This window comes from Manihot esculenta, chromosome 9 (genome assembly GCF_001659605.2).
Source record: "Manihot esculenta cultivar AM560-2 chromosome 9, M.esculenta_v8, whole genome shotgun sequence".
Classification (NCBI taxonomy): domain Eukaryota; kingdom Viridiplantae; phylum Streptophyta; class Magnoliopsida; order Malpighiales; family Euphorbiaceae; genus Manihot; species Manihot esculenta.
Genome location: NC_035169.2, coordinates 8787734 through 8806248, shown reverse-complemented (window position 1 = coordinate 8806248; position 18515 = coordinate 8787734). Strand labels below are relative to the sequence as shown.

The 18515-nt window shown below is 36.7% G+C and overlaps 2 protein-coding genes across 7 annotated transcripts; both read right to left on the bottom strand.

Moving 5' to 3' along the window:
* Positions 1-25: 25 nt before the first annotated feature.
* LOC110622057 lies at positions 26-7501 on the bottom strand. 6 transcript variants are annotated; one of them, XM_043959505.1, is made up of 11 exons: positions 7217-7501; positions 6990-7114; positions 5011-5280; positions 4419-4841; positions 3971-4124; positions 3649-3890; positions 2278-3215; positions 1829-2172; positions 1233-1496; positions 946-1151; positions 26-779 (listed from the first exon to the last, which is right to left on the bottom strand). In XM_043959505.1, exons 3-11 carry the CDS (start codon positions 5242-5244, stop codon positions 60-62), a joined length of 3525 nt encoding a protein of 1174 aa, XP_043815440.1. In that variant the 5' UTR covers positions 5245-5280; positions 6990-7114; positions 7217-7501; the 3' UTR covers positions 26-59. The 6 variants fall into 6 exon arrangements, with proteins under 6 accessions (XP_043815440.1, XP_021622105.2, XP_021622103.2 ...); XM_021766413.2 differs by having other exon boundaries at positions 5011-5337; positions 6760-7501; XM_021766411.2 differs by having other exon boundaries at positions 5011-5337; positions 6990-7501.
* Positions 7502-7645: 144 nt separating this feature from the next.
* Positions 7646-17513, bottom strand: LOC110622058 (sorting nexin 1). Its single transcript, XM_021766418.2, has 11 exons — positions 17277-17513; positions 17017-17151; positions 11791-11926; positions 10958-11091; positions 10023-10097; positions 9394-9553; positions 9136-9269; positions 8939-9007; positions 8773-8852; positions 8160-8220; positions 7646-8081 (listed from the first exon to the last, which is right to left on the bottom strand). Exons 1-11 carry the CDS (start codon positions 17286-17288, stop codon positions 7875-7877), a joined length of 1203 nt encoding a protein of 400 aa, XP_021622110.1. The 5' UTR covers positions 17289-17513; the 3' UTR covers positions 7646-7874.
* Positions 17514-18515: the final 1002 nt, after the last annotated feature.

The following is an 18515-nucleotide window of genomic DNA, read 5'->3' as shown; positions in this document are numbered from 1 at the left end:
GAAAAATACTCTGTAGTTGATATAATAATTGAAAAAAAAAATATAAAGCTTGTTAAACATTACATCAAAAAGGAAAATAACATAAGCAAAAACAATACCAAGAAAATAGCAGCAACATTCATAGGAGATAGCCAACTTCCAAATCCTTTGCATCCTTCATAAAGATCACCACTCCAGTTTAATGCATCATTACTATACTTTTTTCTCTCTGAGCTCATCACACCTTTGCTTTCTTGTTCAGCTACTCTTACATGAGACAAGATGTGAGGAAAAACCATTTCATAAGATTTCTCTCCAATTAACAAATCTGAATGTCCAAATCCTTCTACAACTTCCCTTTCATGTCTGAAACTGGGTTGGTGCAGTTTCATGTACTTGTTCGCCAGAAATGAAGTTTCCGGAGTCACGAGGAGGCTCCATCCTCCCGAGATATATAGTGTAGAGACTGCCATCCTTTCTGGATGAATCAAGTATGAGTCGTTACCATTCTTGTCCACAATAAATCCTGAGTTGCAGATTTTTCTAAGATGAGGAAATGCTCCCATGGGGAGCCTTGTTAAGCAATATTCATTCAACCATTGATGCAAGGTCGGGCTCACGTTTTTGTGCCAGAATGTATTACCAAATATTCCTGAAAAAGTTTCGCATTCCTTGCAGGTGCATTTTTCGTATCGTGGTATGCAAGAGGCAATGAATTTCAAGAGCCGGTGTCGAAAACTTCTCTTTGATGTTTCCAACAAAGGCAAGATTTTCTTCTTGCCTAGTATAGCCATTGATACCTGCACTCCAAAGTCCAAATTGAGTTAAACCAGAGTCTCAGCCTTAAACCAAAGTGAACTGATGTAACTTGTTTTGAATCCTATTTTATATCTTTTGTAACTATTTCCGGAAAAAGAAAATTCTTAAATTTTTCACATGGAAAGAGAACAGTGATTGAGAGCTTACTGGGATTATAGGAAGCCACATTTTGAATCTGGCTAGTGTAGTAAGCTTGAAGAACATTGAAGAATTGGTGCAAGACAGAGAAGCTATATGGGTTGCAGAGACATGACCTCCCATGAGAGCTATATGAATGGCTAAGCCTCCAACACAGTGTGCAACTACATGTATCTTTGTGCTTGGTCCATTCAATTCAAGGATCAAATTAATTGCTGCAAATGTAAAATAAGGTTAAAAATTAATGAATCTGTAAGAATCTTAATCAAGAAATATATATTTTCTTTCTTGTTTACCTGCAGGGATATCATATTTGCCAATGTCTTCAATAGTGAAGCTGTTGGCTGGATTCGCTGGGTGCAATCGTGGTCGCAGTACCCAGACTTCATGTCCTTCTTCCAGTAAGGTTCTAATCAAATCATGTGGTTCTGTTGGAAGCCAGTAGCTTTCAGTCGAATGACCATCGAGGAGGAGGACAGGATTTAATTGTTTCTGTCCTTTAAGCCTCATTGGATTTGGAAAGCATTTCCACTGCCTGCAACTGATGAAATATCCATCTTCTGGATAAAACACAGAAGCCAAACATGGACAAAACGAAAAATCTAAGTACGCATGCAAAAGAAATGAGAGGACAGAAAGAAAGAAAAGTAATGAAACCTGCAATGGCTACCGAATTACCTCCCTCGATTTTCTTAATAATGATGCCATTGACCTTGAAAGTAAAAGAGTTTGGTATTCTACTTTTTCCTTTACTTGATAAATAAAATAACCAAATGCATTCATTCAAATAATTAGGTTGATTTCCTTGCTTGTCTTGATTGCATTTCAAATTGTAAACCTTTTTTCGACCATACCAAGCTTTAAAAGTTCTGTAATTTGGCCTGCTGCATACCTGTTTTTATTTTATAGAGTGTGCTCCTTGGATAAGGTTTGTTGCTGTAATCATTTGGGATGAAGTCCCTGTGACTCTCCCTTGGCGTTTGTAAAACATATGTTCTCAGTAAACTCTGTAGAAGAATGCATATGAATCTTCCTGACCTGTCTCCTTTGAGGCTCCATAAACTCTTAATAAGCTCCATGAAGGAAACTCTAAGCTCTCCTTTTAAATTCACCATTGTCTCTCTTGCATAGTTCGCAGCAACTTTTTCAAATGTTACATGCAGTGTTGTTGTCTCTTTCCAAGCATATACTGCAAAGAGATACGGATTCAATATCTTCTTTCCCTCGAGAACATATCTGCATCGAAATAGATTCTATGAGTTCCATCAAAATTTTTTTAAAAAATGATAAGGAATTTTGTTTGGTACAATGAAAAGGATTCTACTTCAAAATTTAGCATACTTTGAACCAGAAGAAGCTACAAGGAGAAGACGATAGTGCATATATTGTGTGTAAGGAGTTCTACGGTCCACCACACAGAGATCCACTTCGCCATCTATTATGTGAATTTTATCCTTTTCAATGGCTTTAAACACCACAAATCCGCCAACTTTTCCCCTCAAAAGAGGATGAAATCCTCTGCTAAGCAAATTATGTTCATCAATCCCTTCCTTATTCTGATAATTCATTTTCATTTTGAGATGAGCAGAACATGGCATACCCCCAACATAGCCTCTCATGGTTTCTTTGAACAGAACATTTGAATTGTGGTCATTATCCGAATTTTTATCGGCGACCAAACATGGGTTTCGTTCAACAGTTGAAATGTCAAAGTTTCTACCTCGTTTGCTCTTGTAGTCGAGAACATCCTGCACAAGATGCCTACTTACATGTTCAGCCGCTGTTGCAATAGTAAGACATGGGTTTATACCAACGGAACATGGGATTAAAGAAGCATCACAAACATAGAGGCCTGGGTGCACAGAGGCAGGAGTTGTTGGTTCAAAAATCTGACCTTTGTGGTTGCAAACCCCACGTGAAGGATCTGATGATGCATTGCATCCACCTAAAAGATGAACTGCTGTACTCCTGTACCTAGACATAAACAGGATTCCCCCCAATTTCTTGGTGAGCTTTTGATAGGCTTCAATTTTTTGGGGGAGCAAAGGATCATAAGGTGGAGTAAAGCAGATTTTTTCCGTGTCTTTGTCTAACACGATATTCCCATCACTTTCATCATATCCCATTGCATTGAGGGCAATTGCTTGAGTTGATTTAAGACCCAGGATATGTTTCAGCTTGTCAATAATCCCATGAATGAACCAGTATCCCGTTGGCCATCCATAATTCACAATCCCTTTAAACAGCAGATAAGGATAAGCCCTTGGAAGTACAGCACTCTGCACGAAAGGCAAAACAGTTAGCAAGGAGAGGCTACTACAAATAAGAGAATCCACTTACTTCAACATTCATATGCATTTGTTCATTAAAACCAGTAACATTGTATAACATTTTGCTGAATACCATAACATGCTTGTCACGTTAACCATACCAGAAAGGCTACTGATTAATAGATGAATATGGACATAGGTGTATTTTGCAAGCATGTTCCAGTAGTCTTAAATCAATATGAAAACCTGCTCATTAATGTGAGCTTCAAGTCAAACGAGCAGTATGCTCAACCTAAAGCCTTTACAGGAGATGTTGCATTATAGTTTAATGCTATAGAGTATTGTGGTCACACAAGTCAGATCATTTGCAATATTGCACCATAAACTAAACATAAAATGGAATTACACAGAAAATGAGGTTTCTCAAACACAATTTTTCAACCTGGATGGTGAAGCCCAATGAAGAAGTGTAAGATGATGAGATTGATGGCCCTGGCCGTTCTTGAAAAGGAATAGTTGACACTTGTTTTCTATCCAATCCATAACCACACAAGGGTGCAGTGCTCCCAGCAACATAAGCAACCGTATTTCCATTACAGCTGAATCCAGATCCAAGAGCTTTTGAAAGCTTCAAACCTCTCATTTGTGATTGGAAAAGTATCTCAGTTGTGCCAAAAACTCCTGCTGCAAGAAATAGTTAGGCGTTTGTTAGAAATTTTACAGGCGAAATCATGAGCAAATTACCTGTAGCTAATTTTCCTTACCAGATAGGATGACAAAATCGGAAGTTATATAGTCAATCTCATTTAAGTAAACACGCCATCTTCTTTTTCTAATGATTCTTCCTTCTTCGAGAACTTCATGCATGTTCTCCGTCAAATACTGAACTTGACACTCAGTTCTTACAGTACATCCTGCCTGCATCACAAGATATTATTACTTCGAACATGTCAGACTCCACGTATTATTAATAACTTTATATTTTTCATAAAGCATTTGAAAGTAACTAATCACTATCAAGAATTATCTACTGCAGATTTTTTGCTATGCTTACCCACTAGAAAATGATGTAATGCTATTAATCTGTTGCTATGACATACATTTTCTAGATTTCTTAGCGTGAAATCTACAAAAAAATCCGGGGAACAGTTTAACATGTAAATAAAATATCTTTCCACAAATTGATAATAAAAGAAGTAGCATATAATTTACCTGGACTGCTGAAAGAATATAATTTTTATCAGTAGAATTTTTGGCATCATGAGGGCACCCAGCAATGCAATTTCCACAGGCTAAGCAACTACTCGTCTGTTGAAGCTTCATTGTAGTTGATGGAGGCTCTTCAACTTGAAAATTCATACTGAGCTTAAATAAGCTGTCACAAATTTCTTCAGTCTCTCTTTCAGTTATCTCTCCCATTACTTTGGCAATTGGAAACTTGACTGGACTACTCTGTAATCTCAGAACTGCTGCAGCAGAAGCTTCACAAATATCCCAATCCCTCTCCCATTCCTTTGGCCATTTAGGATTCCTTCTCGCACGAACAGGGGTTTTCAACATTACTCCTGCATTGACTAGTGAACCACCACCGAGCCCACAAGCCACTGCAGCTAGAGAATCATTTTGCTCATATACCTATTATTTCAATCACCAAAGTCTGTTATTAATTCACTAAGCTCCAGGAAAAAGCACACTTTCAATGCTTTGGTTGGGCTTTCAAGTTAGATTCTAAATATTCAGAGACTATCTTTAATGTATGCAATCCAGCAGCTAGATAAAGAAAGAAAAGACCACAAAGAATGACCTGGAATAAAGCATGTTTGGGGCCAAAACTGATGCCTAAATTCTGGTTCTCCATCCTGACGGCTGACATGAGCTTCAAAGAGTCGTCAGGAAAATCCTCAGCTTTCCATCTCCGACCTTTCTCTATTAGACAGACCTTTGTTCCTGCCAGAGACATTCGACAGGCAGCAATAGAGCCACCATATCCAGAACCTACAACAATAGCATCATAACCACAATCCTCTTTATCTCCCATCCTTGCTCCTAAATGTTCCTGTTTCCAATCCTTCTTCTAATACCAGAAGAACAAGTATTCCAGGACTTAGTTCTTCCACATTAGCTTTTATATCTTACACAGAAAGCAAACAAGTAAAAAGAAAAGGGGAAGAACTTTAGTTTCAGATTCAGTTAAATATGGGTAAAGATACTGCCAAAATGAAATGTATTGCCAACATGAAAATGAAATACAGCTTGTCCACAGTACTGAAGGAGTGGAGCCATATTGTATTCCAATGGAGGAATAATTGTAGTAAAAATAAGCACAGATATGCATCCTATTAGCTTTGTTCTTGAAACAAAGAGGATCAGATACTATTCCTTGCAAAATTGCCAATAAAACAAAGACAGCCACATTTATTCCTGAAGGTAACAAATACAAACCATTATCTTGTTGAAAAAAGAAAACAAAAACTATACATTGCACTAGAACTAAGCTTTGTTATTGACAAGCTACTTAGTTCTTATTTCATTGAACTAAATAAGAACAGAACATACTGCAGAGTTTTACATTTTTTTACATCTCAAGTAACAAAACAATTCAACCTTTAGCAATTTCAACAGAATTGTGGACGGCTTGCAAGAAGATTTCCCATGATTCTAGGCTCATTAGAAGTTGAGTTATCTTTTAAAGGTCCATTTCTTATTGCTCAAAATATACGACCCGAACCACCAGTTGCTGGGAAAACCAAGCAATCAACTTACAGTAGGACCTCTGTCTTACCATCTCCAGTGTAATGAAACCCAATGTAATCTATTTTAGTAAAAGCAAACAATATCCAAGATGAATCCCATGAAGTCATGCAAGGGGTAAATTTGATTGGAATAATCCAAAAGGTTATTCAAAATTATATGATGAGTATCAGATGATAAAGACAATGTCTAGAAAACTGGACCTAACATAATGGTTAAAAAATAATGATTGTTTGGGGATAAAATCATTAATTTTACATTCATGGTTTCTATGAGGTGAGCTTTTCAATGCAGTGCCGGCCAAAACTATAGACAATAGAATGCTTCGAATAACTAGAGTTAGGACAGAAAAACAAAATAAAACAAAACCATAAATGAGTGTCTCATACAAGTTGTGGACAGGAACGCATAATGAAGGCATCAAGCCTCTAAAAAAAAAACAAAAACACCTGCCGCACACACGTACGCAAAGTCTAACAGATCAGAACACTGCATCATTCAAAATTTTATTTTGCAATGAAAAAGACAATAAGAAGAAGCCACTGTGATGAGAATATCAATTTAATACAAAAACATATGTAGTCTTACAAGAATATACAGTGTTGAGAATGAGATGGAGCTCATTTGCTATCACTTAATTTACAGTGTGGCTTAAAGCAGGCAATTATGCACTAAAATTGGATTTTTTTTTTCTCTTTTTTGGTTGATTATACTTGGGATTGGAGTTTGAACTTGTAACCTCATGGCTAAGACCCATATATTGAAATTGGATTCAAGTTGCACAAGATGGCAGCTAAAGTACCTTTAGTCTTGCACAAGATTGGCTCTAGGGTCTGACTAATACTTTGAGTTCAACTTCTAGCTTTTATGAGATGGACAAAACTTTTAATTGACCTTTAATGGCACAGGGACTAGCAGATTAGCTCCTTGGCAAAGACTGTTTGCCCATTCTTACCAACACAGAAATTAAGGAAGAGCAAATAAGAAGAAATCAACGCAATAGAAGGAAGAAGAGCATTGTCTCACGAGAACCTGGAAGAGCAAGGACTTGTTATTGGAAGTCAATTTCAAGGTTCTCAGGGAGACGCCATCTCGTTGTCGTCGTCGGCCGCATTGTCATCATTTTCCAGAGAGGATTTGGCGACCGCCTTCAAATTCTGGTGGGGATAAAATTCATCAAGCTTGGAGAGGTAGTTCTTCTCCCACCGACGTTTATCATGAATTGCCAGGAAAATGGGAAGAGCAGGAGAGAATTGCACCTGTTGGGTAGAGGAATTGGCTCCCTGCACACTCATGGCTGACTTGCAACTCGCAACCAAGCTTCTTTCGGAACTGGGAGAGGATAGAATGAGCAATGAATCGTTGGGATCGGTGGGGTGAGAATTGGACAAGCCCTGCACATTAGTTATACCGGCACAACAATCCAGAAATTTTTTTGGTGGAACCGGTACCCAGCGGATTCAATGTCTACCGGTACACAGCGGATACAATTGACATTGAAATGAATCCACAAATTTTTTTCTGTTTTTTTATTTAGAATCCACTTATCCGTACGATAAATTTGAACCAAAATCGGGGTCCAAACAAGTATTTGATTCAAACCAGAGCTTTGAGATGATTGAAGCTTAACCAATTATATCACTGAATCATTCAATTCTTGTGAAGAAAATTTCCGATGGGACTGAAGATTGAGACAACATTTTAATCTTTTCACGTGTATTGCTCCCTTTTAATTGTATTTCAGAGGATGAACTACGCCTTCTCAATTAGCTTCCAATTTGTACAATCACATAAATTGCAAATCTCGAACTAACTCCTGTAAGTCACAAGTCTTTACAATACAAAAGCTGCACCTTCCATTCACTGGAAGTTGGAACATAGAACGTGAACAGTTCGTCAAGCATTTGGCATCTGCAATCATGGAGAACAAGCTTCAAGCTTAGGAAGGAGACTTCTCCATGCATCTGCAATGTTATTTGCCAAACGTGCCTGTCCTTTTGCAAATTCGTGGAAAGCAATCCCCATATCCAATGTTTTCTGATCTTGAAAACGCACTATCTCTTCATTCATCACTCGCACGATATTCTCAAATCTTCTTGTTGCTTCCTCGCTCTCTGCCTTCAACTGCATCACAAATAACTTTTAGATGGACAACTAAGATTTCAAAGGTGAAATGGAGATTGCTCGCAAACGATGACTTGCCTCCTTGTACTCCAGCTCGGCCTCTCCCACTTTCTCAGATCTTGTTAACATAAGCTTGTCACTACAGAAAATAGACCTAAATTAGAAACTCCTGATAGGACTCTGCAGAAGTCTAATTATCAGGGAAAATCGGATGAACTAACCCATTTAGACACGCCCAATTAGCATTTCCCAAGCTTTATTTTAGCCCTCAAGTTTCAATTAAGGTTACAATTTTTTACTCCCTTTCTTAATAACTAAATAATATTTATTAACAGTGGTGAGTAAATATTCTCAGTAATCATGAATTTTCCACCAGCACATAAATGTTAAGAATGATCTGCAGCTGCATGTTGCATTAGAAAGATCCCTTTAGTGCACCATCTGAAATGTCCCACACGAGTAAAATATGGTGCGCAATAAACATGCAAAGCAAAACATAACTGAAAAATTCGTCTGCCAGAACACAAGATCATAGCTTACAATCACGAACATAGATTTTTTACAATGACATGATCAATAAGCAGAAAAGGTAGGTCACTAATTCATGCAACACGATCATAATTTTACGAGATGCCACTCCGACAACAAATATATAATAAAGCTATGAGAAAAAGAAAGTGTAGTGCCGTACAGATTTATCTCCTTCAACTTAATTGTTTCGGCCAGCTCACATTGATGCCTGAAGGCATTGGCCCTTTCAGCTATGGTGGCCTGTTATCAAACCAACATCAGCTTCTGTAACAAATAAAGAGTTAAGGGAGACAGGAAACAGAAAGGTATGAACAGGCCAAACTCACTTTAATAGATTGCACGGAACGAACATAATCTTTCAATGGTTCTTCAAAATTCATTAAAAGTTGATGGGCCTGCAAATTGAAGAGAAAAAATGGTCTCATAATTTAGCATCAACTGATCAACTCTTTGATCAAACTCTACAGTTAGAACAGAACAAATTCTGAAATTTGGAAGGACAAAATTTCAACTTAATGCGTACCTCCTTCTGAAGCCTAACACATAATGACTCTGATTTAGCCCCAAGGTCAGAAAATGCCTTCCCAAGGGCATCTCCTTCACAAGCTCCAAGAAGTTTGACCGCCTTCCCAAAATCTGACAAAGATTGCCCCAATTCTGCAGATATAAACAATCATATAACATTTAATAACTGATTGTAGTATTCCTATGAAATTGAAACCTGAAGGCTGAAACAGAGAAAACAATCATGAATAGCTGCATCATGACAAAAAACTCTGACCTCTGTGTCTTTTCACAAGTCGATATGCATGTTTTTGAGCTTCAGACAAATGGTTTTCAAGCTCAAAGATGTAGTTTTTCAACTTCTCATATTCAGGATTTGATTCCTCGACCGGTTTTTCCTTCCCCAGAACAACATCACTCACTTTAGTTTGCACCTCCTGTAAAAAGTTTAGATCATCATTGCTACAACAAATCACATTTCTAAACCAATTGTGAGCCTGTTCAAGTATTGTATTACTGCACAAGCAGACATAAGAACTGTCTCCTTTTTGTATAAAAAACATGTTGTCGACCAGTTTCCAGATTAAATGTAAATCTGATCGCAGACCTTAGAAACAATAATTGTATACATCCCACCAAGACATACATTTTTTAATAATGAGACACTATCTCATGGCATACAGAGGTACCAGCAAAGAACATTAAGAACTAAGAAGCAACCATCCAACATCTCATTATATGGTTCCAATATCACGGGCATAAAGTCTGATGAAAACTTTTGAATCAAAGATTAGATGAGAAACTTCATAATAAGCCAAACGATAATTGGTTCTGGCAATGTTTCATTAACTGCAACTTTAACGTTATCTCTCACCAAAAAATGACAAAATGCAGAACTTGTCATACCTTGAAGATTTGCATCAAATCAGCTGGTTTCTTCTTAAAAATACCAGTGTCTTGAGACCTTAATCTCTCCATTGTCTGGAAAATAGGAAATATATTAGTACCATTATAACACACACTCTGACCCTAGCAATATCAAACCAATGAACAAAACTAGGAATTACAAGTAATGCTGATGGATTCTATCAGGGAAAACCTTTCTTCAATAAAGAAGAAAGCAAAATATTTGTTTACATTAAATATGGTTAAGAGAAGAAGTATGTTATTGTCTTAATAAACTTTGACAATTCAAAGAGATTTCATGAAATCCACATTCCAGAATTACCAATGATATGCGACAACAGTAGCAGCTCAACATAAATGACCAGCAGTAGTTCTAGTCTCCTAGACTGTATTAGGTAGGAAAAAATGCAGCCGATGCCATAATGAAAACACATAAACTGGATTGAAGCAGATGGGGCTCATGAAATCTACTAATGGAATTTTTCAAACTACCAAAGGAATTGATCTTAGATTTTGGTGCAATTGCAAATAGTAAATTCCAAGGAATATTTTCAAATCATTGACTTGGCATGGCGGCCAAACAGAAGCTTTTGCATATCCTAACATATCTCTGTTTACTTTCTTTATGCTTTCAAAATTAAGTACATCTGATAGTTCATATTCCAGATTGTTTAACAATTTGCAAAGTCTAGAAGAGTCGGCTAAAAACCTAAGACAATGCTTCAATTTTCTTTTTAAAATATGTTCATAATTGATAGAAAAAAGATAGATATGCAGTGAGAAACTGTTGTGTGCATGCGTGGGAAGGTACAGTCCCTCCAACTATCTACAACTGGGAGGTCCAGAAAACAGAATGCACCGTTTCTGAATAAACCTTCACCATGCTAAAAGAAAGCTGAACCAAATTTCCCAATGCAAAAATTTAAATAGCTCACCTCTTCATCTGCTTGCAAAAAGGTTCTTAAATCCTCGCTCTGCTGAAGCTCATGATGAGAGGCTATCCTATTGACAAATATATCTAGTGCTTGACGCCTTAACTCAATAAATTCAGCACTGAAACGAAACTTTTCTGCATTAAAGAGGCTACAATGAGTGAAGTTAAATATTAAATGCTTCAAACACAATTCCAGTGAATCCATTTGTCACGGATATCCTTTAGATTACATTGATATAAAGAGATAAAAGTACAAGCCATATCAGAAAGTAATGTCTAAATGAGGGGAGGCTGTAACAGCAAAGACATAAGTTGAATGCACAATAGTTCCACCAGCATTCCAATTGGCATATGAAAGCCTTTTACAGATGTTCACCCATCCAAATTTGGTTCAAAGGGGTGGCTAAGTGATACAGAAACACAAAATTAACAGGGTGGTGCTAATTCCTAAGTCAATACTGTAAGGGCCAGAGCAACATGACCAAATGCCCATTTGGCATTATAGTTTGAGGGCCAAAACTGTTTTTCTAGAAAATAGCACTTTTACATGTTGAGAAAAATAGTTTGAAAAGAGTTAATTTGTTACTTTAGTGTTGTTATGACTAAAACTTGTCAAATTTAATTCGAAAACATTTTAATACTATTTAACTAGTATATTTATTAAAAAAAAAAAGGTAAATTTTCAACAGCTACTCAAACAATAATGCCAAAAGATCCTTAAATAGACAGGAAATTTGAGTTAGAGAAATTCCTCATGCTTCCCTTCCCAATAAATATATAGTGAATAATCAGAGACTGATAGAAAACTCCAGAAAAAAAATGATCAGTTCTTACCTACAGCACTCTTCTCTGGAAGAGGAGGGATAAAAACACCTTTGTACTTTTCAAAAAGACGATCACGTAACCAAACAAAATCACTGTAGCGCCGAATCACAATCTTTTCAGGCCCTTGGTATTCAGGAAAATTTGTCTGCAAAAACAATTTCATAAAAGCTAAACTGTGACAAGGAAGAATTCACAAGAAAGATCTGTATCTTCTACATTCAACTGCATATATGCAGAGAAAAACAGATGGAAGAGAAAAGAAAAAGAATGAAATAAATTAATAAGAGGTACATTCCAATGCACATATGCAAGGAAAAGCAAATGAAAGAAGAAAGAAAAAGGAAGTAAAAAGGTAATATTTGTTGTGTATATTAAAATAGAGATAACAACATATTTATAAATGAAAAACCTTATCTAGAAAGGAAAGGAAATCAAGCATGTGATCATGCAATCCCTAAAATTAAGAGACTAACACATCTATCAACATTTACTTCCTATATAACATATTTTATTTTTATAACCTATAACACTCCCCCTCAAGTTAGAGGATATATGTTAATAATGCCCAACTTGTTATATATATAATCAACTCGAGTCCCACTTAGGGCTTTAGTGAAGATATCTCTTGATATGTGCTATTGAGATTATCTTTTATTGGACCTTCTCACGAATAAAATGACGGTCAATCTCGATATATTTAGTCCTCTCATGAAATACTCGATTAGAGGCAATGTGAACGGCTACTTGATTATCACACCACAACTTAACTGGCACCAAATTTGTAAATCCAACCTCTTCCAATAGTTGACGTACCCACGAGACTTCACATACGGTTTGTGCCATGACTCGATATTCAGATTCAGCACTAGAACGAGAGACCATATTTTGCTTCTTACTTCTCCATGAGACTAGGTTACCTCCCACAAAAACACAATATCCAATGGTTGACCTCCTATCAACCTTCGAACCTGCCTAATCAGCATCAAAAAAGCATTTAATATTTGATTGTCCATGATTACCATAGAAGAGGCCTCATCCTGGAGTCCCTTTCAAGTAGCAAAGAATCTGTCCCAGAGTATCCTAGAGTATCCTACTGAGGAACTGACTTACCACACTAGCTGAATATGCAATATCAGGATGAATCACCGTCAAATAATTCAGCTTGTCAACTAATCTTCTATATATTTCAAGATCTGCAAATGGCTCACTGTCTTTTGTGGTAAGTTGAAGATTGGGGGTCATTGGTGCACTACAAGGCTCAACACCCAATTTTCCTATTTCTGTTAACAAATCAAGAACATATTTTCTTTGAGATAAGAAAATAACTTTCTTACACCGCATAATTTCAATGCCCAAAAAATATTTCAAGGAGGCCAAAGGCATGGTTTGGCAGGTTTAGTGAGATGGTCCTTGGCAACCACCCGGTTTTGTTTCAAGCCATAAAGAGATTTTCTATGCCTACAAATCTTGCCTAACTCCCCCTGAGCAACAAAATCGGGTGATTGCTCAATATAAACCTCCTCCTAAAGGTCACCATGGAAAATAACATTTTTAATATCCAGTTGATGCAAAGGCCAATCATGTGTAGCTGCCAAGAAAATAAATAATTGAACAGATGCGAGCTTGATAACTGGAGATAATGTATCAAAATAGTCAACTCCATAAGTTTGAGCATAACCTTTGACCACTAAATGAGCCTTGAGGTGAGCAACAGATCCATCAGGGTTTACTTTCACTGCAAACACCCATTTACACACAATAGCCCGCTTTTCTGGGAGCAAGGACATCAACTCCCAAGTACCATTAGTGTCTAGGGCCCTCATTTCTTCTTTCATCGCAGCACACCAACCAGAATGGGATAAAGGCTCAATAACAGTTTTGGGGACTAAAATAGAATCTAAAGCAGTGGCAAAACAACGAGAAGAAGAGGATAATTGACCATAAGAAACAAAAGACGAAATAGGAGGAGTGCAAGTACGTTTACCTTTGTGAAGAGCAATGGGCAAATCCAAATCAGATGGTGAAGGATCGACAGAAGCAGGGTCCATCGACGAAGAAGCTGGAAGCGGAGCAGAATCAAAGTCCTCTAGGCGTCTAGAATAAACATGAAAAATGGGAGAGCGACCTGACACATAAGCGGAAGGTGCAGGAAGAGTCTGAGAATGAGACAAAACGAATGTATAACAAGAGGTCATCTTCCTCCCCTTGGGTCTCATAAACAAATGATGGTGAAAATAACGGAGTGGACTCAAAAAATATTATATCAGCAAACACAAGTTACAATTAAGATCAAGAAAAAAACAACGATACCCTTTTTGAAGTCGAGAATAGCCAAAAAAGACACATTTGATTTGGGATCCAATTTAGAAATCTGTGGACGAACATCACGAATAAAACAAATATAACCAAAGATACGTGGTTCAATAGAAAATAATGATATAGTGGAAAATAAAATGTTATAAGGGATATGACCATAAAGAACAGAGGAGGGCATGCGATTGATTAAAAAACAAGCAGTGGATACAGCATCAACCCAAAAGCATTTAGGTACTTTCATTTGGAATAGGAGAGCTCTAGCTACTTCAAGAAGATCTCGATTTTTTCGTTCGACAACCCCATTCTGTGAAGGAGTGTCAACACAGGAAGACTGATGAAAAATCCCTTTTTGTGACAAATAAGATTGAAATTCTCCACAAAGATATTTTTTAGCATTATCACTTTGCAATATTCGAATAGAAATATTGAATTGAGTTTGAATTTCAGTATAGAAAGCACAAAAGATAGAGAATAATTATTATTGACTCTTCATTAAAAATAACCAAGTAGTGCAAGAGAAATCATCAACAAAAGTAACAAAATACTAAAAGTCACACTTAGACACAATAGGACAAGGACCCCAAACATCTGAATGTACTAACTCAAAGGGGGACAAAACTCGTTTATTGACTCGAGATACTGTAGATAAACGGTGATATTTGGCAAATTATCAAAACTCACAGTCTAAAACAGATAAAGAGTGAAACTGTGAATATAACTTTTTCAAAGCAGAGAGAGACGGGTGCCCCAACTGACAATGAACATCAAAATGTATTAAACTAGTGGAACATGCAAGAGATCTCGGTAGTTACTGATGATGTAAAGACCCTCTGAGATCATCCTCTACCACCATTAAAACCTCTTCTATTCCCACCTTTGTTATTCTGTCTACCACTATCATTGTGACTAAGAAGGACACTAGTAGTGTTTGAAGGAATTGGAGAGGAAGATTTTGTACGCAACACCCTAGTGAAAACATCATGTAACGATGATATTTCAAAGACAGAAAGAATCTAAGATTTAACTATCTCAAACTCTAGAGGGAGACCTACAAGGAAGCTCATAACAGCCATTTGCTCTCGTTGAGCTTGTTGAGTTTTCACATCTGTACCAAAAGGCATCAAGACATTAAGTTCCTCGTACACTCTTTTAAAATCCATAAAATATGAAGTCAGAGTTCTATTATGTTTATCAGCTCGATAAAATGCCTTACACACATCATAAATGCGAGAAAATTTCCTTTGCCAAAATATAAAAACTCCAAATAATCTATTAATTCTTTAACAAATTCATAGCGATTAATAAGGCTGATTACATCACTATAAATGGAATTTCGGATCTGCAAAAATAATCGAGCATCATCCCTCATCCAATCTTTCCTAATGTCATCAATTGGAGGATCCTTGGTAAGACGATCATCCATTCCGATACCTTGTAAATAAATATGGATAGTCTTACTCCAATCCAGAAAATAAAATCCATTTAATTTGTGTTCCGTGATTTTAGTCATCACATGAATCATCTCAGCTATGGTATTTTTAACTTTAGCCATGAGAACAATCAACCCAAAGTAATGGCAACAGGACGTGAACAGAACCAGAATGGTGGGACATGAACAGTACCAGAATGCGATCCAAACTAAAAAAAAACCTACACTAAACAAAATTGATGAAGGTGCTTCGGGGCGACTCCGGCGAGGGTGATCGAAACAGCAACGGAAACGCGACGCGCTAGCAAGTGGGACGGCGTCAGAAAACTTGTTGCGGCACGTGAAGCTCACTAACTGGCCGGAAAACTGTCGGCTCCTCAGAGTAACTTTGCGGCACGTGAGAGATAAATGTTACCCTATATGGGTAACCTAAAAGACAGGAGCCTTAAGTCTCCAAAGTCCAAACAAAACAGGAAAAAGAAATTCAAATCTCTATATGAAAGGCTCTGATACTATGTAGAAAGGTAATATTTGTTGTGTATATTACAATAGAAATTACAACATATTTATACATGAAAAATCTTATCTAGAACACATCTATCTATCAATATTTACTTCCTGTATCAACATATTTACTTTCTATAACCTAAATCATAAAGAAATTAATAAAAGGAATTAACATAATGAAATTGTAGTACACTCATTCTACAATGAGAGAACATGAAAATGACAGCCTAAACAACTTGGAAGAAAGGCATGAATTATGATACTTAACCAATGGCATAAATATACATTAGTGAAGCTATATCATCCGACTTAGGTTGACACACAGCAAAACATCTCACAAGACCAAATGGGCACAGGCACAAAAACTTTGCTTTTCAGCTTTAGCCATCACTGTTCACTGATAGCATAAGATGACAGATGCAGCGCTTAAGTACACTTAACAAGTAAAAATTAACCTTTTAAATTTTACTAAAAAGTCTATGGGCTAATTTTTTGCACTTTAAAGCAGAGTTTACATTTGACACAAGCCGACAAGATATTAAACCAATTTCCATTTATGAGCTTGGCAAGAGAACCCAATCATTAGTGGCAAGTTACAAGATTCACGAATTTCACCATATGAACATTTACTGAGCACTTTCCTATTCATAAGTGTTGCTTGTTTTCTCAGTACACATAAAAACACAAAAGCAACCACTCACAGCTTAAACCAAATCTCTCAAGATGAAAGCCAGTAGGAATGCAATCAATGGATTGGATCTAGGGTTCCCCCAAAAAATTAAAAAAACAAAAGCAAAAACCTTAGATTAACTGTCAGAAAATCAAAACCACCCAACACAAAGACACAAACTTATTGCAGCATAGCTATAATTACTTAAACAATCAATACAGAATCTGCATAAAACAAAGAAACACACAACAACTGGTATTCTAATTCAATAAAAAAGGAGCACAGAGACTACTAAAAGGAATTGCGATATGACCTTGGTAATGACGCGATAAGAAATGTACGCCTGAACGCCATTACCCAATTTCACAGGATCAGTCACCGAAATCGACAAGTAAGGCTGCGATGAGGGAGATCGAGGACTATGGGAAGACCCTGAAGAGCTTCTCTGCTGCTCCATTTTCACACCCAAAAAAAAAAACGCAAAATCAACAACCAAATAATCTGGCGTTAACTAACAGCAATTGCAAGCACAGAAAGGAACTGGAGAGAATAGGTGGCAGATTGGTAATTTACCGCGGTAATCATGGCCAAATTTATCACTGCACTGGAGTCGATAGAACAGAAACGCAGTGGGCTGATTCTTTCTTACACAAAGAGTGAATCGGAGGAGGGAGAATACGCCGGGGCGAAGGAGTGAGCTGCTCCGGCGAGTTAAAGGCAGAGAGTTCGTCAACTGAGTAGCGTGCAGTTCAATTAGAGATGGAGAGAGATTAGTTAAAGCTGTGACGTGTTTCAGCCAACCAACGTAGCGTGTACTTTAGCACTTGAAGATGAGTACAGGTCTCCACCTGTTCGGGTGAGCTCAGACCCGACCCGTCTACAAATCATGTGTTCGGGTGAGATTAGTTAAGGGGTCTTTTGAGATGCTCATCGATTTAGGATGAATTTATTTGTAGTATGTGTTTCTTAACTTTTATATAAAAAAAATACACGATATTATGTGATGAGTCGATGTGTATATATATTATTACATGAGTCTTAGTTGTAATTTGTGTATACTCTAATAATATATATATATATTAATCTCCAACATGCTTCTATATTAATGGGTGTTTCTATTTTTATTTTTGAGAGTATATGTATTGCTTTTATTTTTAGTGTTTGTGCAAATTTATAAAAAATTTCAATCCCCCGTCCTTAGCTGATTTCTAGGGGTGAACATTCGGTCGGTTTGATTTTGAATCGAACCGAACCGAATAAACCAAAAATTAAAATTTTAGTGTTTATAAAAATCGAGCCAAACCGATTTTGATCAGAAATTGAATCGAACCGAACTGGTCTGATTCGGTTCGATTCGGTTCGGTTTGATCGGTTTCGATTTTTAATAATTTTTTTTATTTTTTACACTTTATTTTTAATATTTTAAAATTTAATTAAAATATTTTAATTTTAATGTGATTTAATTTCTCTATCTTATTGAAAAAATATATTATTATCACTAATCGGTTTGGTTTGTTTTTTTCTGATCAAAACCGAACCGAATCGAAATAACCGAAATTTCTGAAATTAAAAATCGAACCGAATCGAAATGTATAAAAAATCGAACTAAATTTTTAAATCAGTTCGATTCGATCAGTTTTTTTCAGTTTGAACCGAATACTGGTCACCCCTAGATTTCTAATGAAAAATTAAGGGATAATACTTCAATAAATACAAAGAAGTTTAAAAAATACAAGTGAGTCACTAAAGAATATATTGTTTCCACTCGCGTGTAGGGATGGCAGGCGGGCGGATTTTCACGGGTACCCGATC

Excerpts from the sequence above, each read along its gene's own strand:
- LOC110622058 (XM_021766418.2), bottom strand. Across the intron at positions 9,008-9,135 it reads GTGTTAGGCTTCAGAAGGAG|GCCCATCAACTTTTAATGAA; the intron begins GTACGCATTAAG and ends TTCAATTTGCAG. Across the intron at positions 8,221-8,772 it reads AAGTTGAAGGAGATAAATCT|TGACAAGCTTATGTTAACAA; the intron begins GTACGGCACTAC and ends TATTTTCTGTAG.
- LOC110622057 (XM_021766413.2), bottom strand. The coding sequence starts at position 5,244 with ATGGGAGATAAAGAGGATTGTGGTTATGATGCTATTGTTGTAGGTTCT. Across the intron at positions 4,125-4,418 it reads ATATTCTTTCAGCAGTCCAG|GCAGGATGTACTGTAAGAAC; the intron begins GTAAATTATATG and ends CTTGTGATGCAG. Across the intron at positions 3,891-3,970 it reads CGATTTTGTCATCCTATCTG|CAGGAGTTTTTGGCACAACT; the intron begins GTAAGGAAAATT and ends TATTTCTTGCAG.